Source organism: Rutidosis leptorrhynchoides, chromosome 3 (genome assembly GCF_046630445.1).
Source record: "Rutidosis leptorrhynchoides isolate AG116_Rl617_1_P2 chromosome 3, CSIRO_AGI_Rlap_v1, whole genome shotgun sequence".
In the NCBI taxonomy this organism is placed as follows: Eukaryota; Viridiplantae; Streptophyta; class Magnoliopsida; order Asterales; family Asteraceae; genus Rutidosis; species Rutidosis leptorrhynchoides.
This window is the reverse complement of record NC_092335.1, coordinates 185,804,598-185,827,004: the sequence shown is the minus strand read 5'-3', so window position 1 is coordinate 185,827,004 and position 22,407 is coordinate 185,804,598. Positions and strand designations below refer to the sequence as shown.

Genomic DNA, 22,407 nt, shown 5'->3' with positions numbered 1-22,407 from the left:
AATCGGAGCTAAAACGAAGATTCTAGAGCAAAAACGATGAAAGATAAGAAACCAAGCTACGATCAAGGAAATCAAGTTACGATCCAGTGAAATTAGCAAGTCAAACAGCCTGCCAAACGGCTTGCCATAATAGAAAATGGCCTGCCACACGACCAAGGCAAACGGGCACAAGAAACGGGCAACCTTGCAAATGGCCCCTGCAAACGGCCTGCCAAACGGTCTGCCAGCCGTTTGCGGGCCAATTTCACTTCTATTTAAAGGGTCTTTGTCATCCATTTTTACACACACTTAAATTCACTTCTTTATCTATCTTTCTACAATATTAGTTATACTTTCAAGGTCTTCGACTCCGTGTGGGAAACCTAGTACCCGGAGAAGAACGCTGAAGATTGTATTAGGAGCGGTCTGGAATTTGAAGTTGTCACTTTTGTATTCGGAACTCGTTTAATCTACTGGTACTTTGTCTTTATATAATGTTTTCCATTATTATGCTTTCTGATATTGTTGCCATGATTAGCGAGTAGTTATCTTTAGTGTATGCTATGATGTAGTCAGATATAATTCTGAAATAATATTATGGCTTGCGTGTGTTGTCAAGATGCTTTCTGATTATGCTTTAAACCCAATCGCTTTTCCAACTAATAGAACGTAGTTACTGGCTCTGTTATTGGGAAGTCGCGAACCCCAATTCAGAGTACACAATCTGTGTCACCCCTTGGTAAGAGAAGTCTATCGGATACAATGCAAGTTTGATTGAGGCACACCAGTAAGTCCACCGAGCCTTAGATTCCGACGGAGGACTCTTTCATAGTGAAACATCTTACTAGACCCCTAATACATTGTTGGTCCTAGACCATGCTAATGTAGTCACCAAGCATATAAACTTCATACGTGCACGCTCAAGCACAACGGTTGTTGTAAGCTGTACATCTGCTAAGTAAGGCCATGGAACCCGGTTAGTGCTGATTAGTACACTTCACCATTACGTGGTCTCAAGTATTGCACCCCGCTTGAGAGATTCTTGGTTAATTAAGGAACTGTTTGTTTAAACACGTAAAGGATTGGACCGTTAGGATAACCGAACGTGTTCATGGAAGTCAAAATCGACTTGGACATGGTGTTCTTTATGGTTGAACTCTTTTTAAGGGCCTATCTACCTTTTAAACCCAATCATTAATGAAAGCATCAAAGCACATCACGTCTCTTGGATACGGCATACTATTATGCTTAAGAAAGTTTAGACCTTTGTGGAATGTTAATACATCACCCAACCGAGTCGCTCAATTGGATGAGCCGTCTGAACGTGTATGCATGTAGTCAGACTGCACGAGCGTCGGGGGTAAGGGACGTTGCTGTCTATTCAGAATCTTCAAGCCTATCGCATTACCCAGTGACATGTCTTATGACAGGGGCGTTTAGGACCAGTGTAATGAATACAAATGAGCCAGCATTCCATAATCACGGCAAAGTAACTGGCGAAATCATAGTATGCGCTTGCTTTAACCTTATCTGAATTACAAACTTTATTGCATTTACTTTACTTGTCTTATAAAATAGAAAACCCAAAATTAGCTAACAAACCACTACTCCTTCACCTTATAATTATCTTAAGCTTTAACTATAGATTCGATTCTACTGATATCTTAAAAATACGACCCTAGGTCATACTTTTCTTACTCATAATAAGGAGTAGTACGATTTAGGCCCCGCTAAATATAAATTTAAAACCATTACTCCCTTTTGGTAACCGATTCTGACGTGTCCGTTTTCGCCATATCAGTTACCCGAAGAGCTTTCGGGGATCCGTAACACATTCCATGTTTTCTACCTTCGCAAGTCTCTTACGGATGTCTCAGCGTAGGTTTTGCTGAATGAAGTCACGGTAAATAACAAATTGGAGTACGTTGAGGAACTGATAACAATCCTTGATAAGAATGTTAAATAGATGCGTAATAGGCGGATTGGGACCTATAAGGTGCAATGGCGGCATCAAAAGGGGTCGGAGTTTACTTGGGAAACGGAAGAGTTTGTACTGATGTATCTTCCTTCGATACACCGCGATCCGGTCCAAATGTGGGAGATTTGTAACATTCTGATTTCAAAAACAGTACAACGGTGCGTCGCGCAGTTAGGCTGTACCAGGAAACAATCCACTTTTATAAAAAATGGTCAAGTTTTCGGTTATGGTTTCAAGTAGTTTCAGGTGTTTTGTAAAAGATTGTACAAATTGTTTTAAAGATCGTACATATAGTCATTGGAGTGTTTTATCATAAAGTTGTACATAATGCTTCAAATATTGTGTGTATAGTAATGGGGATGTTTTACAATAAGGTTGCAGATAATACTTCAAATGTACATATGGTCATGAGGGTGTTTTACCATAAGGTTGTACATAATGTTTTCCATATTGTACATTTGTTTAGCATGTTTTAATTTTTATTAAATATAATTAATTATTTTAATGAAATCGTCATGGATGTCTTAGAATTTTTTTTATTTTGAATTTTTTTTAAACTTAAAAAATGTTTTTAATGACATCATTACTGTTAACAAAAGACATAAAAAGTAGCATTGATACTTTATAATCCCTCTGTCCCAATTTAATAACCTTATTTTCCTTTTTAGAATGTCCAAGTTAATAGTACATTTTTAAAAATAAATAAAAATAACATAAGTTGCACCGTTAGTCCCTCAACTTTGTATCAAACAACACACATAATCTTTTTCTTTTTTTTACCTCGATGACCCTCATTAATTAATGTTTGACACGAATGACCCTGACACTAAGTTCTGATAGATTATGTCCGTTAAATTTGCTCACGTGACATGCATATGAGGGTAATTTTGTCAACTTATTATTATTTTAATCATGAACCCTCAACAAGTTTGTATTAAGCTGAACTAGACGTTACTTGTGCTCTAACAACCCTTCACACACTAAAAAAAGTGTTCACACAAAACCACCCTGAAACAAAAAGAACCTGCAATAGAAAAAGGTGAAACCTGAGCTTTCAATTTTCAGAATCTCATTTATATTTATTTTATATTTTATATATTTATAAATTGTAATAACGATTTATACAAATGTGTATATGTAGTTCAATCAGTCGTGCTTTTAAGATCTACTTCACATGACACACTCAATTTAAACTGTAAATTTATATTTGTTGTAACGCTGAGGCTTCCAATTAACCTCAGATTGGTTTTCTACCGGATCTATTTAGGATTTAAACCCGGTCTGCCTACCCCTCGAGATGGTTTAAGGATCGGGTTCCTACAATGCGATTCGGATTTTCTCTCGAAAGTGCGTGCGTGTGTAGCAAATGAGAATATTCGATGCCGACTGTTGCCTTTCAAGAAACATTACTTTACATTTGTTATTATGATAATTTTTATCTTTTGTGAAAGCTTATCTGATTTCACCTTTGCCAATTGTGATCTAGATTATTATTGCTGGTGTTTTAATTAATACACATGTATTATATTTGATATTGTAATTCGTTTGGTGATTTAGCTAAGATTAAAATCAAATGTTTGTTTTTTTATTTTGGATTGTGAAATTTAGATGTTGTTCTTTGTTCTTAGTTTTAATTTTTAAGATGAATTAGGAATTGGGTCTAGAAGAATAAATATAAAATAACGAAATTATCCTCACGTGCAATGTCATGTGCAAATTTAACGGACATAATTTAACAGAAGTTAGTGATGACGTCATTTGTGTCAAACATTGATAAATGAGGGTTATCAAGGTTTAAAAAAAATGAAAAATGTTACTTGTATTGTTTAATGTAAAATTAAAGGACCAACAATGTAATTTTGTCTAAAAATAATATGTTAAAAGGTTTCTTTTTACTCTTGCTTTATGTATGTAAAACAGAAAGTATGTATAAAGTAAATGGTATAACATGAAAGTGAATAAAAGTTACAAGGTGATAATAAAATTTTTTAAATTGTGTATTTTTTTATTACTATTAAATTAGAACGAAGAGAATAGAAGATAAAATAGTCCTATCAATTTGTTGTATGTTATTGAACCAATCATCACTAACTTGGAAGTAAGGAACCATCTACATCTAATTGACTACGATCAATTTATTTATGTTACAAAAAGTGGACAATTGTTTGAGAATTTAGGCATTTGTATCCACTTGAAGATTCTACAGTGTGTGAAAGATGAGATCCATGTATCCTATTTGATAGTGTATCTCCCCGTCAAGACACACGAAGCTACGCTAACGAAGGTATCACGCCTAAAGATGATAGATGACATAAGATTGGATCACAAGAACGCATATGTCAAATACAAACTAAAGGCGGGATATCCTTGAAATCAAATAATGGCGCTCAAAGGACAGAAGAAGAATGCCATCAAATAAGAATCCCAATATTCAGAGTTGGTACAAATCCACTTCCGTCATACGAAGCAATCGTAACGAAGGAACGTATTGACGAAGGGATCACGGTTACCAATGGACAGGGACCTCTCCTAAAGTCACGAGATCACCTAGACTGAAGGAGAGGAGTTAACGGGTTAACCAAACTCGTTACCAATAACATCCAAATGACAAAAGAGGAATGCTGCAGGCTAACTTTCTTGGACCAGCAGAGATGACAGTCAGCCGAAGGGAAAGTCCCCTTTGTCTCATCAGAGATTGCCTCGAAGACTGAATCTACCTAGAAAACTGATGACAAGGCTATTACCTAACTCTATATAAAGGGAACATGATCCCTAGACAAGGCATTCACACTCAGTCATAATCACTCATACATAAACACTCTCAATGAGTTACCTCCGTATCTTGGTGGCGTAAAGTACGATACCTTCGTACTACCTTCGGGGAATCGCCAACAAGCATACATCCACCATCATATCACCCCATATCATCCATTTAGTGATCAGATCCCAACTTCCTTGTTCAGCTAACAAGGTGTGCCAAGAATTGTACAAATAATTGGCGCCATCCGTGGGACACCACTTCAATACTTACTTTGTTTGAAAAACGCAAGATCATGGCGGAATCTGATCATCCACCGCCCGGTATCTCTCTACCATCTGAGGTAGATCAACCTGAAATCGGAACACGGACACCTATCACTCCTGCTATGCCAATAACTACAAACCAGAATGATTCCGAACCACCACCGCTAATCGACAAAACCTTCATACTCAACAACTATGATAACATACGTGCTGCTATCAAAAATTTGCGAGAAGAAGGGTAGTTACACAGTCGGCGAACACTGACGTATGACAGCGATGATGTCAACGAAGAAATAGAAATGGAGGCCAGGCCAGCAAGAAGTCTCCCTCTTACCAGCCAGCCTCAGATCTTACAACGGCAGTCCCTCTAAGTATCACTCTCCAGCCAATACCTTAACAGCCGACTCATTCAATGACCATCACCAGTGTCCCTCTGAGTCACTCAGGAGGACCAATTACGCAGCAGTATACCTTCGGGAGCCCATTTCCTGTTGCTCCACAGAACATACCTAACGCCAGCACTATCTTACCAACCAAGGGAATCATTCCCTTGATAACTCAGCCGAGCACTTCGTTGCCCCCAGGGTCACAATTATGGAATGGAAGTAATCCGTGGATCAGTTTGCCTCTTCAAGGTACGTACATCGGAGGTACCTCCGCAGTGAACAACCTCCACCATCCAGCTAGCGGAAATGCTGGTGGATATTTAGACCAACCTTGGAAGAGTCAGAAAACTCCTTTCGAAGAAAACGAGTATTAACCAACAGGACCGCAAATTTTTACCCGGATGCGATTTGACGCCTCTGATAGCTTGATTTGACGCAAATTATTTAGCCTGAGTGTGATTACCTTTCTGAAGCTTGATTATTTAGCCACATGATAGCTTGATTTGATGCCTCTGATCCTTGCAATTAATTACCCGGATGCGATTACCTTTCTGCCCCTACGAATTATTTATTGTTAAAATAGGGTTGAAGGGTGAAATGGTAATTTCCTGGTGCGGTTACCAAAGTAATTCTGTAATTGATGGGACGGTTGCTGCCCAAGGGTAATAAAGAGTTAATCTCTAATTTTCTCTTTCATTTTTTCCTTTTCCTTTTCTTTTGCCATTCTTCATCGTCTGATCATATTTCCTATTCCTTAAAAAAAAGGTATTGCTCCCATCTTGTTGTCTTTTTTGTTATTTTGTTATGGCTAAAGTAGGGCTTCGATCGATTTCTAGTGCCGTGACCCCCGAGCGTTATAAATGCCTCTGTAAAACCCTAGGTCTCAAAGGAGACAACATGATTTTGCCGGAATCTGGTAAGTTCGTGCTAGATTTCCTGGCGGATTACGTCGGAATGTACACGTAATTATTTACAGAGTGCAACCTTAGGTTTCCCATTTCATCATTCTTTCTTAGTGTTCTTGATTACTTCAAAGTCCATGTTTCGATTATCCACCCTCTCGCCGTTAAAAAGATCTTGGCTTTTGAATATATGTGCAAAGCTTATGGCGGTCAGCCCTCAGTTGACTTGTTTCGCTGTTTCTTTCAAACTGGTGACGCTCGGAATTGGGTTACCATTGCTAAGATCCGTAAAAAGAGGGGTAGCGTGACTGATACTCCAATGTGTTTTGCTTCTTCCATTCCTGATGTAAGGAATTGGAAGGATTCTATCGTTTATATCAAGAAATCTTTTTTCTTTCCGGATAAATATCCTAATGCCGTTGACATCAGATGGGCCACCGTTCTCAAGCAATATAGTGATCATATCCCTGAGGATGCTAAAGATGATCCTCTCTTTAGTATGATTTGTCGTCATCCTATAATTCCTTCAACTCTTCCGGATTCTCTTCTTTTTAAACTCGGCCTGGCACCTTCCTGAGAAAAAGGCGAAGCTATCCCTGTGTACTTTTGTGGGGAACGGGGTAGGTGTTATATGTCTTAGGTTTTAATCTTGTTTATGCTTTCTTGTGTTAATTTTTTCTAACCTTGCTCGCTTTTGCAGAGATGTCTTTGCGAAACGTTATCAAATCTTTTGGGGTGAAACAGATGACTGAAGCCGTCCATGCTAGTACTGTTGTAAAAGAGCTTGGCTCTCCCTCCTGTTCTGGTTTTATGGAGGTGGACATCAAACCGGAGAAAGTGGCTGAGTCAAGTGTCCCTAAGGTTCAACCCAGCGCTAAGGTGGAGTCAAGTGCCCCCAAGGTGTAACCCAGTGCTAAAGTTGCCTCAGAGCACGAACCTATTGATGTTGATGCGGAACCTGACGTATCTAAGAGCATTCCTGTTAGGGCCTCTAGGCGCCAAAAGGTTGTCAGGAAGATGAAAGAGGTTGTTTCTGGTTCACCCTTGAAGAAAGCTAAGTTTGCTCTCCATGACGAAGATACCGATGATGAAGCTCAAGTTGAAGGTTCCGATGACAACGTTCCCTTGGGTAAGCTTCTTATTTGTTAGCGTTTTTTTAATATATTAACTGCTCTTCTCGCTTGAACAAATTTATGTGCCTTTGTAGGTGATACTCCTGCTATACCTTCTTTAGAAGCTTGTTTCGATTTGTTCGATGAGATGATTCCTTATGAATTCGAAGATGCCTTTGTAGATACCTCTAAGCTCATTGATGTTTACACCACCCATAACTATCGTTCTGCTATCTATAATCATCTTGTCCTTTCTCGTTTGAAGCAGAAATTGGGCGATGTTATATGTTTAGAGAAGGAGGTGGAAGAGCTCAGGGATGTCAATGCATCTTCCAAGGAGTCTGTGAAGAAGTTACAGGAAAAATTGTTGTTGAACACATCTTGGGAAGAGGAGGTGAAATCAGCTAAGAGTGAGATTCTGAGCATGCAGGAGAAGCAGAAGCTGGATGAGAAGAGGATAGCTAACTTGGAAGAGGAGAATAAGGTTCTTCGTCAGGAAACAAAGTTACTGGCAGATCAGAAGATGAGGTTTGATAGTTTGAAGACAGATTATTCTGCTGTTATTACCCTGGTTATTCCACATGTTTGCAAGCAGGTTATCCGTAGCAAAGAGTTGAGCGCGTTGGTTGGTGATGTTGTCCTTGCTAGCAAACTTGAGGAGAGGTGTAAATTTTTGACTGAGTTGTCCCAGCAAGGCAAGCTCGAACTTAGCAGTTATCCAGAGTATACTGATCAGGCTCCAGACCTTGTTGATGCTGCGTGTGCTCACTTTGCCGATGCAGAACTTAACTATGTCACCTCTGTTGCTGCTCACTCTGATGCTAAGCCTGTAGAGCTTCTCGCCTTGGTTGCGGAGCAATGATCTTTGTAGTTTGTTTGTGTTATGACCCCCTTTTGATGTGATGATCTGTACTCTAATTACTTTATGTTAACATACTTTTACCAGGCCTGCGTGCCTATCGGTTTGGGGCTATGTTGCCCATAAACAATCTCTTTTTGGTACTATCTGGGTTATCGTACCCGTTGCTTGTTACTCTACTTATTATTTAAGCAGGTCACCTATTTTGGCGTTATGATTACCTTTTGTTTGTCTTAGTTTGGCCCTCCTTTATTCAAGCACAAGCACTTATTTATTTGTAGAATATGCCCTCTCGTATATTTCTTAAATTCGATAAGTGTTCCCTCCGGGGGTACTTTGCAATAGCTTCGGTAATCTCTTGGGTTACCTTTGGCTTATTGCTAAAGTTTTATGGGTATTCCTCTTGGGAATATCTTGCAATAGCTTCGGTATATCTCTTGGGTTACCTTTTGCTTATTGCTAAAGTTTTATAAGTATTCCTATTGGGAATATCTTGCAATAGCTTCGGTATACCTCTTGGGTTACCTCTTTCTTATTGCTAAAGTTTTAAAAGTATTCCTCTTGGGAATATCTTGCAATAGCTTCGGTATACCTCTTGGGTTACCTCTTGCTTATTGCTAAAGTTTTATAAGTATTCCTCTTGGGAATATCTTGCAATAGCTTCGGTATACCTCTTGGGTTACCTCTTGCTTATTGCTAAAGTTTTATAAGTATTCCTCTTGGGAATATCTTGCAATAGCTTCGGTATACCTCTTGGGTTACCTCTTGCTTATTGCTAAAGTTTTATAAGTATTCCTCTTGGGAATATCTTGCAATAGCTTCGGTATACCTCTTGGGTTACCTCTTGCTTATTGCTAAAGTTTTATAAGTATTCCAACACTTAAGATTGATGTTTCCATTATCCGAAACGATTTCTTGGGGTATGCCAAACCGACACACGATGTGTTCCCAAACAAACTTTTCTATTTGTTTCCCAGGCGTGGTGCTTAACGGTTTTTCTTCCGTCCACTTTGTGAAGTAGTCTATCACAACCACCAGCCATTTGTAACCTCCTGGTGCTTCTGTGAGTGGACCTATTAGATCAATGCCCCACTTTGAGAAAGGCCATGCTGATAACACTGATATCATGTCTTGCTTTGGCTGATTCTGAACTTTAGCGTGGATCTGACATGGCTCACAGGTTCATAAGAGCGTGACTGTATCTTCGTGCATGGTTGGCCAATAATACCCCATCCTTAGCATTTTTGCCACTATTAACCTTGGTCCGGAATGAAGTCCACAGATACCTTCATGCATTTCTCTGATGATCATCGAAGCTTGGTTTGGTCCGACATAGCGAAGCCACGGGGTGAGGAAAGATTTCCTGTACAAGGCTCCGTTCATTATCTTGTATGGCGGTGCTTTGATCCGGATCTTTCTTGCTTCTTTTTTATCCTCGGGTAAGATTCCGAGCTCCAAATATTCCCTTAATGGCTTCATCCACGTGTTTTCTTCTTTGATGATTAAGTCGTGGACTTCTTGAGCTTCGATAGATCTTTTTTCTAATACTTCGACCAACACTTCCTTCGCCAGGTGTGCGAAGGTGATAGAAGCTAATTTGCTCAGAGCATCTGCTTTCTTATTCTGACTTCTTCTTACATGCTCTATTGTGAAGCTTCTGAAGCTCTCTACAAGTTCCCTGACCTTTGACAGATAAAGTTGTATGATTGGCTGTCTTGCTTCGAAGATACCTAGGACTTGGTTCGCCACTAGTTGTGAGTCTACGAAGGCTTGTAAGTGCTCAATTTTTATCTCCTTTGCTATTCTGAGCCCGGCGAGCAGAGCTTCGTATTCTGCTTCGTTATTAGTTGTGCTGAACTCGAAACGAAGCGTGTAAGTAAACTCTTGTCCCTCTGGGTTGATTAACATAAGTCCTACGCCTGAGCCATCAGAGCTGGAAGCTCCATCAATGAACAGTTTCCATTCCTTCGTTTCAATAGTCGGGGTGATAATTTGCGCGAAGATGGAGTTATTTTCTTCGTCTGTCTTCTTTGTTTCTGACATGAAGTCTGCTAGTACTTGAGCTTTGATTGAATGGCGAGCTTGGAAATTGATGTCATGTTCCCCGAGCTCTGTTGCCCATTTGGCCATTCTGCCCGACTTTTCTGGCTTCATAAGAACCTGTCTAATTTGCTTGTTAGTTAACACAATGATAGGATAGGCTTGGAAGTACCTTCGTAGCTTCCTTGCGGTGTGGACTAGGGCAAGCGTGAGCTTTTCGAGCTCTGGGTAGTTGACTTCTGCACCCTGTAGAACTCGGCTTACGAAATATATCGGGACCTGTATCCTTTCACGTTCTGCCACTATCACCGCACTGATGCATTCCTTGGATGTTGCTAGGTAGAGATATAGTGTCTCTCCCATCTTTGGCGATGTCAGGGTTGGCAGATTAGCTATGTGTGCCTTCATTTCAATGAAAGCCTTTTCGGCCTCTTCAGTCCATGATATTTTCTTTGCTCCCAAGCATCCTTTCAGAACTTTGAGAAAAGGCAATTGCCTCTCAGCTCCCTTGGACAGGAAACGACTTAATGACGCTAGCTTCCCGTTTAAACTCTGCATTTCTTTGACCGTGGTTGGTGTTTTGAGTTGTTGGAGCTTGTCTACTTTCTCTGGGTTTGGTAAGATTCCTTTCTTAGTGATGTAATACCCAAGGAACTTTCCTTCCTCTACCCCGAATGAGCACTTTTTGGGGTTTAGCTTCATATTGACCGTCCGAAGAGTGTCGAAGGTTTCTTGAATGTCTTTCAGCAAGGTGCTTTCCTCCGGACTCTTGATTACCATGTCATCAACATAAGCTTCCAAATTTCTCCCTATTTGCTTGTGAAAGACTTTGTCCACCAACCTTTGGTATGTGGCTCCAGCATTCTTCAATCCGAAGGGCATTTTCTTATAGCAATATATCCCCTTTCTTGTGAAGAACGACGTCTTTTCCTCGTCTTCTTCGGCCATTTGGATCTGATGGTAGCCTTTGTAGGCATCAAGAAAACACTTATACTTGTACCCGGTTAGGGATTCCACCTTCCAATCGATCTCCGGCAGGGGGTAGCAATCCTTGGGGCAAGCTTTGTTGATATTCGTAAAATCGACGCACATCCTCCATCCTCCATCGGTTTTCTTCACCATGACGGGGTTTGCAACCCAGGTGGGGTATTTCGCTTCCCGGATTATGCCAGCCTGGAGTAGTTCTTCAACCTCTTTGCAAGCAGCCTCATCCCTTTCATTAGCGAAGTTTCTTTTCTTCTGATTGGCTCTAAGTGCTTGTATTCGTTGAGCTTGTGTTCCGTAGAGAAGGTAGTTCCGTCGATACTGAGCATTCGAGGAATGCCTGTCATATCTCCGTATTCCCAAGCGAAGATGTCGATGTTCGCCTGGAGTAGCTTGCGAAGCTTTTTCTTCGTTTTCGAAGGTAACGAACCTCCGATAATTACTTATTGATCGGGGAACAGAGGGTTGACGGAGATTTTGTCTTCGTTCGAGCCGTCTTCTCTGGTTTCGAGGATGCATTCACCTGGTCTTTCCTCCGTTTTCCTGAATGCCATGATAACCTTTTCTCGATCGTAGGTTGAAACTAGAGTGCCAATCCCTTCGGATGTGTAGAACTTCACCAATTGATGTACGGTAGACGTAATTATCCCCATTTTCATCATGGCTACTCTTCCTAGTAGGATGTTGTGCTGTGAGACGGCCCGAACCACTACAAAATCTAGCGTTTTGGTTCTGGTCAGTGGTGGCTCTCCGATGGTGAAGTCGAGGTCAACCTCTCCGATTGGCCAACATCTTTCTCCAGAGAACCCAATTAGCGGTACCCTCGGTGGGTTCAGGCGACCCTTAATGGTGGGGCTAAGCTGGTCAAAGCAATGTTCATACATGATATCGCATGCACTGCCACCATCCAAGTACACTCGGTGTACCTCTCTCTCGAAGATTCACCCATTGATTGTGACAAGTTTGTCGGAGGGAGTGATCGTGTCAAGTGCTGGGAAAGATATCTCTTCCCAATCTATTACTCCAATCTTTCTTTCCCTCTTGTAGGTTCTTAGCTTCTTAATTGCGAAGCCTTCTGCGACCGTAAGTATGGCGTTGTCCATATTCGGTTTCTTTTCTTTGGTTCTGGGCTCTTGCTTCGATGCCTTCGGGTTGCGTATGCCCTTTACTAAATGTGTTAGTTTCCCAGATCTGAATGCCTCTTCGATAGCTTGCCTTAAATGTATGCAGTCGTCTGTTTCGTGGCCGAAGTCATTATGAAAGTCACAAAATTTACTTGTGTCTCTCATTTTTCCTTTACTATTTAGCTTTGGTGGAGTTTTGAAGGCTTGGGCGGCCTTTTCGGTAGCTAGGATTTCTTTAGGTGACTTTACCAGGGTTCCGAGGATACCATGGGCAATTTCCCTTCTATAAGGGGAGAACCTATTTCGCTCATTTCTTCTTCCGGACTTCTCTTCACGGTGACTTGGTTTTTCTTTTCGCTTGAAGCCTTGAGTTTCTTCGTACACGAAGCTATTCGCAGTGTCTTTCGGGTCAAGCCAAATGTATGCTTTGTCTAGCAATGCTTCGTAAGTGTCAGGGAGATCCCGATTGAGATGTTCCACCAATGCTCGGGTCCTGCAACCGTATAAGAGTCCCGAGATCCTTTGTGACTAGGGGAGCCCTGGAGTCTGCTGGTTTCGTCCATATATCGAACGAGAAAAACCCTCGAAGCTTCACCATCTTTTTGCTTGAAACTGTGGGCAGCGACGTGATTCTTCTTGTATTTCTTTTGCTGGCTAAACTTCGACCTAAAAAGTCGATTAAGGTCCTCGAAGCTGGAGACGGAATCTTTTGCTAAAGAGTCGAACCAGATCCTTGCATCACTTTTGAGCACGTATGAGAACGCGTGACAAGCCACAGCTGTATCACATCTCGACATTCGAGCCGCACCTTCGAAGATATTTATAAAATCATCGGGGTCGTCTTTTCCTTCGTAATACCCCGGGTGGGATGGTATCTTCATCCCGATGGGTAGCAGGTGGTTTTGTATTAAAGATACGAAAGGAGTTTTCTAACTCTTCCAAGGTTGGTCTAAATATCCACCAGCATTTCTGCTAGCTCCGTGGTGGAGGTTGTTCATTGCGGAGGTACCTCTGATGTACGTACCTTGGAGAGGAAAACTGACCCACGGATTACTTCCGTTCCATAATTGTGACCCTGGGGGCAACGAAGCGCTCGGCTAAGTTACCAGGGGAATGATTCCCGCGGTTGGTAAGATAGTGCTGGCGTTAGGTATGTTCTGTGGAGCAACAGGAAATGGGCTCCCGAAGGTATACTGCTGCGTAATTGGTCCTCTTGAGTGACTCAGAGGGACACTGGTGGTGGTTATTGAATGAGTCGGCTGTGAAGGTATCGGCTGGAGAGAGATACTCGGAGGGACTGCCGTTGTAAGATCTGAGGCTGGCTGGTAAGAGGGAGACTTCTTGCTGGCCTGGCCTCCATTTCTATTTCTTTGTCGACATCATCGCTGTCATACGTCAGTGTTCCTCGACTGTGTAACTGCCCTTCTTCTCGAAAATTTTTGATAACAGCGCGTATGTTATCATAGTTGTTGAGTATAAAGGTTTTGTCGATTAACGATGGTGCTTCGGAATCATTCTGGTTTGTAGTTATTGGCATAGCAAGAGTGATAGGTGTCCGTGTTCCGGTTTCAGGTTGATCTACCTCAGATGGTAGAGAGAAACCAAGCAGCGGATGATCAGATTCCGCCATGATCTTGAGTTTTTCAAACAAAGTAAGTATTGAAGTGGGGTCCCACGGATGGCGCCAATTGTTTGTACAATTCTTGGCACACCTTGTTAGCTGAACAAGGAAGTTGGGATCTGATCACTAAATGGATGATATGGGGTGATATGATGGTGGATGTATGCTTGTTGGCGATTCCCCGAAGGTAGTACGAACGTATCGTACTTTACGCCACCAAGATACGGAGGTAACTCATTGAGAGTGTTTATGTATGAGTGATTATGACTGAGTGTGAATGCCTTGTCCAGGGATCATGTTCCCTTTATATAGAGTTAGGTAATAGCCTTGTCATTAGTTTTCTTGGTAGATTCAGTCTTCGAGGCAATCTCTGATGAGACAAAGGGGACTTTCCCTTCGGCTGACTGTCATCTCTGCTGGTCCAAGAAAGTTAGCCTACAGCATTCCTCTTTTGTCATTTGGATGTTAGTGGTAACGAGTTTGGTCAACCCGTTAACTCCTCTCCTTCAGTCTAGGTGGTCTCGTGACTTTAGGAGAGGTCCCTGTCCATTGGTAACCGTGATCCCTTCGTCAATACGTTCCTTCGTTACGATTGCTTCGTATGACGGAAGTGGATTTGTACCAACTCCGAATATTGGGATTCTTATTTGATGGCATTCTTCTTCTGTCCTTTGAGCGCCATTATTTGATTTCAAGGATATCCCGTCTTTAGTTTGTATTTGACATATGCGTTCTTGTGATCCAACCTTATGTCATCTATCATCGTTAGGCGTGATACCTTCGTTAGCGTAGCTTCGTGTGTCTTTACGGGAGGATACACTATCATAGGTGAAACAAAATTAGGTGTATGTGTGTGCTTATAGAATATACCCTAAAGCTATAATAACACCTCAAGAATGTCGTTGAGATGTGAAAAACACTTTGCTTAACCCAAAATAACAAATACGTGAGAGAGTTTTAGTATATTAGGAGTAATTAAATCCTTAATTACTTAGGGGACTCAACTTTGTTATGATATCTCGAGAATTTTTTTATAGTGATAATTTTTAATATTATATTTTATATGTATTAGAAAATTAACGTTTATAATGCTTTATTTAAATTTTAGCATGGCGTCTTCTAAATTTTCGGGAGAACCCTATATATAATGATGTATTATGTATTATATGCATTTAATAAGGTACATTTTGTGATGTGCATAAAAAATTTTAAGGTGTATAAATAAGAGTTTATCACCTATCTACATCATTCCTATATTTGTAATTGAACTGAAACTTAAATGGATACAACATCATATAATTATATATTTCGTCTCATATTAATAGTCATGTTTTAAATTTAGAGGTATTTTCTGTTCAACAATGACTTTAAATTATTTTTTGTATGTTATAGGACACTTGATAAACATTATACCGATAAAAATATATTCAACAACCAATCTAGTGCTGTAAATTTTATCGATTAATATTTAACACAAACAAAAATATTTAAAGTCAATGATGAAAATAAAAAACCTATAAAGTCAAAATATGACTATTAATATGAGATTGAGAGAGTATTGTATTTAGATTAATAATAATAATGATGATAATAATATTATAATTATAATCATATAAAAATAATAGTTATAATTAATTGTAACAATAATAAATATAATCATAATAATAATAATATAAGTTAACACATTTTAATTTGTACATTATTAATATTATACACCACTTCTTTCACTTCCATTTAGTGATTGCTACTGGTGATGATGAAGAAATTGAATCGACGACATCGAACCAAATTAAACATAAATGAAGAAGAAATTAAATCGACGACATCGAACCAAATTAAACATAAACGAAGGGGCATACCCTACCTCAAGCAACTAAACAAAGAACTCTAAGACACTTTCGGTGCTCTAAAATAAAGAAATTAACATGTGAAGATATAATAATAACAATTATCATAATAACGTTATTATTATTATTATTATTATTAATGCTATTATTATTAATGTTATTATTATTATTATTACTCCATTATACTAAAAGAAATGAAGTTCTTGGTCGTTTTGAGTACTCAAACGTAGGAGTGTTTACGATCCAGTTTGGTTCGGCTTTGACTAAATCGTAAACCAAAGTAACATCTACGGTTTTAACTAGGGATGACATCGGGTCGAGTTTGGACCGAGTTTAGGTAATCCAAGACCTGAACTCAATTAAGAAACGTTGTCCCAAACGAGAACTCATACCCGTCGGGTCCTCATTTACTTACTAACTGTCGGGTTATTCGGGTTTTCAGCGGGTAAACAAGGATCCCCATTTACTTACTAATTCTCGAGTTACCGGGTTTTTCATGGGTATTGAATATCTCCGTTGTTAGTCATTTTCAGTCTCCGTTCATCTATCTTTATTTCAATAATGCTATTAAAATGAGTAATAAATCTAAATGACTATATATAAATATTGAACAATAGTGTACTAGCACATTGTAGCTTATATTATTATTAATAACTAGGGGATGGTCTGGCCCAAATTTGGGCCTAATTACATGTTAGTTAATGGGACTTTTGCTATTATTAGTAATAGAAATTTCTATTGTTCTTATTAATGAAATTAAAATCTCCTTCTAGTAACGGATGCAGATTTATGGGTCAGGTATGCAGGTTTGTATCAAAACACATTGAAATCATGTACATACCCGGCCTACGCCCCAATACCCGGACCTGGACCCGACCTAAAGGTGTCGATTTTTGGGTTTATTCCTCGGGTATAAGTCTTTTTGCCATCCCTAGCTTTAACATATATCAAACCTATTCAGACCGAGTAAGCTCTCTTGATGGACAGTTTGGTCCGGTTTGATTTGACTCGTTTAACGATTCTAAGTTTTTTTTCCTTTCTTTTATTTTTCAAATAGATATAGATATATAATATAGATATTGATAGATATAGATACTTTGATTTGACTTCCATGCATTAATTAGTTGCAAGAAATATTTGTTGTAAACAAATCTTTTCATTTTTTCTTCCCCATACAATGACATAATAATCTTTGCAATTGTAATCCAACCAGTTAGCTCAAACTTAGTCTACAATAAATAAATAAACCCTTATTTCTTGAGAAAAAATTTAATTGCAAGTTCACAAATAACTACTCCCGCTGTTTCAATTATATTATCAACCATTCATATTTTGGATATATCAAATTAATTGTTTACATCCTAAAAGGAAAATAATAATGTGATAAAGTTCTTTTTCCCTACTTTATACATATAGATAAACAGTTAGGAATGGTTAATGGTTCAATCTAATTTTAACAGTTAGCTTTCTTTCTCTCAAAATGTAGCTGTGCCAAATAATCCGATTTGGCCAAAATTTAAACTGTCGGACTCAAGTTTAACAACTCAATTAGGCCAAACTGACCCAAATACCCCAGTTTGGCAGGTTTTAATAGTTCGATGAAAACCCCTACTTAAACAATACTTCACGTTTCTTTTTTTTTCTTTTTTTTCCTTTTTAAGCATTTTCAAAAGTATTATTTTATTTATTTATATATTTATTATATTTTTGTAACTTTTTATTTTTAACCTTTTAGGAATATATATATATATATATATATATATATATATATATATATATATATATATATATATATATATATATATATATATATAAATTTACACTTTTGTTCTTACTTTTCACTTAGTAAACGGTTTAGACCAATCGTCAATGTACATAATGTAATTATAATTTACTGAAACAATGTTACGGTATAGAGTGAAACTACTTACTGCAGTAACAGCCGAGCATCTCTCTGCTCTTAAATTTTTTAATTAAAACATTTCCTATACACACACAGACATATAAATATTTCTTATTTTCATTTAACAAAAAATTGTGACAATTGTCGATCTGTGTATCGATTTTTTTAATGTAATTAGTTTCAACCTTCTTTTATAAACTTTTTGTGGAGTATATATATATATATATATATATATATATATATATATATATATATATATATATATATATATATATATATCTTATTTTAACTTTTTATTTGATAAAATGTTTATACCAATAGTGGATGTGCATATTGTAGTTATACATTACTAAAATAATGTTATGGTGTAAGATCTTGATTTTTCTCAGTTGGTTGGGAAGCCGTCCAACCTGTGGGACGCCATCCAAGTTCAAAGGGCTGGACGCCGTCCAGTATTCTGGACGCCGTCCAGATGTACTGGCGGGCTAGCTGTTCTATTTTAGATATTTTAAAGGGGGTAACTTGGTAATTTCACATGGAGGATGACTTTAAGGCCCCAAAGATCAGTTGGTGGGTGCCTTTACTCCATTTCCATCTACATTATCCTCTTCCACTTCAAGTTAGAAAGAGAGAGAGAGAGAGAGAGAGAGAGAGAGAGATTCCTTGTGTGAGAAAGCTCAAATCGAGAAGGAAGGAGCTTGTTTCGGGTTTAAGCTCGAGTTTTAAAGTTGTTCCTCTTGTCACTAGCTACGTTGTGATTGTGTGGTAAGTCCTAATTTTAACTTCCTTACTTTAATTGGTTCAAGGGTTAGGGTTTGGGTTAGTGATGAACATAAAACCCATTTGATAACTATTTGGGGGTTTTTGGGTAAGTTTGGGTCATAAGGACTCAAAGATACCTAACCTAGGGTTTCAAGGTGTTCATTGGTGGTAATGAGTCCTAAATGGTTAGTTAATCACAAGCACACCTTGATATTTAGTAAGTGGGTGTTATTCGGGTTGTTGATGACCCAAATGGGTGTGTTGACCTTGAAATGGGTCAAGATGACCCTAGAATGGTGAGTGAGTTGGTTGACCAACTTGATTGTGTTGATTATATGCATAATGTAATAGGTACGTCGCGTTGAAGGTTGCGACCTTGATTAACTCACCAAAGGCGTTAAGGTGAGTGGAATAATTAGCGTATATGTATATGGCGTGTTTATTTATGAATGATATGGTTTGAACCACGAGCCGGTAGTACCATAGCATGTATGTGACGAGTGTTGTGATGTGAACCACGATCCGGTAGCATCAAGTTTGAACCACGAGCCGGTAGCACTATAAAATCATGATGTGAACCACGCGTCAGTAGCATCGAGTGTGAACCACGAGCCGGTAGCACTATAAAATGAGGTGTGAACCACGAGCCAGTAGTGCCAAAGTGTGAACCATGAGCCGGTAGCACTATAAACGAGTGAGACTCAAATGCGTAGTGGCGTGAACCACGAGCCGGTAGCATCATAGCATTACGTATGGTGTGAACCACGAGCCGGTAGCACCATAGCGTTTATGGTTAACCATATTATGTGTTGGATATTGTTTAGCATTATATATATATATATATATATATATATATATATATATATATATATATATATATATATATATATATATATATATATATATATATATATATATATTGTGTTGAGTATATGCTAATGTGGTGTTGTGATAGTGTACGAGTTGTTAGCATATTGAGTATGATGGCATGCTATTTGAGTTATATTTTCGTATGAGGTATTTGGTGGGTGCTATTGCAAATAGATAGGTTATATATGTGTATGTATAATTATTGTACTCACTAAGCTTTGCTTACCCTCTCGTTGTTTACTCTTTTTAGGTTCCGGTGTGGACAAGGGTAAGGGTGTTCGGTTGGATTAGTGGCCTCCCGCTTTGTTTTGATAGGGGACGCATTTGGAATGTTTAGCTTTTGAATTTTGGGCAAGATGTGGGTAGTTTAACCCCAAACACCATGCTCTAGGTGTCGTTTGGAACTTAAACTCTTATGGTCGAACTTGTATTTTTGAACGAAACTCGTAAAACGGCCGATGTGGGCCCGATGTTGTAAAACTTGGTTTTATGGTGGAAACTTCTTAGTTTAATTATGTTAACATGTTGTAAAAAGGGTTCCGTCTAAAAGTGTCGGGAAGCGGGTTTTCCGCTCACGTAAGTTGGACCCCGTGATCAGTCCCTGGTAGTTCATTGGGACGCCGTCCCAAAAGGCTGGACGTCGTCCTGGCCTTCAGATCTGGACGCCGTTCAGAATGCTGGACGCCGTTCAGAATGCTGGACGCCTTCCAGATGTACTGACCCAGAAAAAAAAATTAAGGCGTGTTTTTGGGTATAACGAGGGTTGGGTCGTTACAAGTGGTATCAGAGCATGGTCTAAGGGATTTAGGCGACTTGAGATAGGTGCCTAGACTTAGACTTTATTGAGTGTGCATTTTATGCGGGACTTGTAGGAGACGGGTCGGACCGGGGGATTGGTTAGTGCCTAGGTTTAGGTGGACTAACTATGCACTAATTGTTTTGTGTTGTGTTTTGCAATCATCAAGCAAGATAGACATTGTACTAGCGAGTTAATGCGACGTGCTGGCGTAACAATGATTAGCTACCATTGTTACGGGTTCAAATCGTGTCAAACAAGCAATGTACGACGATTGTTGAGCAAGTTGGGGTGGTGAGGTGAATATGTATTTGTGTCATGTCTTTTCGTTCGTTGTTTAATATTTTTCGTTTTATAGAATAAAGATGAGAAATGGACACGATACCAATGAGGGAGGCACGAGCGAGGACGTCGAACTCACAGCCAAGGTTGAGGCCATCTTTAAAAGCTAAAAGCGGAATTTCTCAACGATGTTCGAAAGGTTTTCCAAGAATCGGTTGATGGGCAAATAACCGAAATGATCAATGAACGAATGAATGCCTCGATCGAAGAGGCATTAGATGCTAGAAATATTTATCCTCATGGTGAAGGAGGTTATGGTAACGGTGGACATGGAAGGCGAGACTTCCACTACAAAAATTTCAAGGATGCTCAACCTCCTATGTTCAATGGGGTGAGGGATCCGTCGAAAAGCACATGTTGGATCTCCGACATCGAGGAGGCTTTTCGTACCGCCGAATGTCCTTCGGAGAAGAAGACGAGATACGGTTCTAGCATGTTACGTGAAGAGGCCAAGTTGTGGTGGGACGATAAAATTAAGTTTTATGGTGAACAGCAATGCATGAGTTTGACGTGGGAAGAGTTTAAAAAGGAATTTTTCAAAGAATACCGAACTCCTTCCGACCTTGATAAAATCCGGGACGAGTTGCACAATTTGTGACAAGGTTCAATGGACTTATTTACCCTCAAGTCGACCTTCTTGGCAAAGACTTGTTTTTGTCCGGAGTATGTTGGTGATGATCACAAGTTGATGTTAGATTTTTATCGTACACTAAGCGATGAGTTAAAGCGTAAGATTAGTCGGGGAATGGCTAAGTCTTTTGAGGAATTGTTTGAGTTAGCCCGGGGCTTCGAACCGGAAGTTCCAAAGCAAAGCGATTTCTCTTTCTCTAAGAGAAAATTTGAAGGTTCGAGTTATTTCAAACTTTTCAAACAAGAAGAGCAAGAAGGGTTCCGCTAGCGTTAATAGTGTGAAGAAAGGTGGTTCCTTGAGTTACGGACCCACGTGTTTTAATTGTAATCAAAGAGGGCACATGGCCTGTGATTGTACCAAGGCGTCGAACAAACTTACTTGTTACAATTGTGGTAAAGAAGGGCATCGAAGGACGGAGTGTCCCGATTTGAAGACCGATCATGTTAAACGGTTAGAAAAGGCGGCGGGTACGGCTAGGGGTCGCAATTATTTGATGACTAATGACGAAGCCAAGCAATCAAATGAAGTTGTCTCAGGTACTTTCATGGTTAACTCTAATCCGACAAGGATCCTATTTGATAGTGGTGCTAACTTATCGTTTGTTTCTCCAAGATTTGTGTCTAAGCTTGATAAACCGCTAGCTAAGTTATCTCATCCGGTAGAAGTTGAAATAGCGGATGGTAAGACGGTGCTAGGGGTTGATGTTTGTAATGATTGTGATATTATGTTTGGTTCCGAAACATCTAAAATTGATCTTATCTCGATGACCTTGGGTGAATTCGATATTGTCGTTAGTATGGATTGGCTCGATCGTTATAGAGCCGATATTGCATGCCATGAAAAATCTATTCGTGTGAAGACCCCAAGTGGGGGAGAGTTAATTATTCATGGCGAGAGATGGAGAAGACTTGTGCCATTATGTACTTACGCACGAGCACGTCGTTTCCTTGTTAGTGGTGGCATGGCTTTTCTTGCTCATGTAGTTGATACTCGTGAAGAGCCACCATCCATTCGTGAAATTCTGGTGGTTAGCGAATTCGAAGACGTTTTTCCAGACGAATTGCCGGGTGTTCCAGCGGAAAGACAAGTTGAATTTCGCATTGAGTTGGTTCCAGGGGCTACTCCCATTGCTAAAACTCCTTATCGTTTAGCACCGACGGAAATGCAAGAGTTGTTAAATCAAACCCAAGAGTTTCTTGAGAAGGGTTTTATTCGACCGAGTGCTTCGCCATGGGGCGCTCCAGTTT

The 22,407-nt window shown here is 39.4% G+C and overlaps 1 protein-coding gene across 1 annotated transcript; it reads right to left on the bottom strand.

Moving 5' to 3' along the window:
- Window positions 1–9,077: 9,077 nt before the first annotated feature.
- LOC139900685 (uncharacterized) lies at window positions 9,078–12,148 on the bottom strand. The gene is made up of 3 exons (XM_071883445.1): window positions 11,788–12,148; window positions 9,489–11,671; window positions 9,078–9,404 (listed from the first exon to the last, which is right to left on the bottom strand). Exons 1-3 carry the CDS (start codon window positions 12,146–12,148, stop codon window positions 9,078–9,080), a joined length of 2,871 nt encoding a protein of 956 aa, XP_071739546.1.
- Between the last annotated feature and the right edge of the window lie 10,259 nt (window positions 12,149–22,407).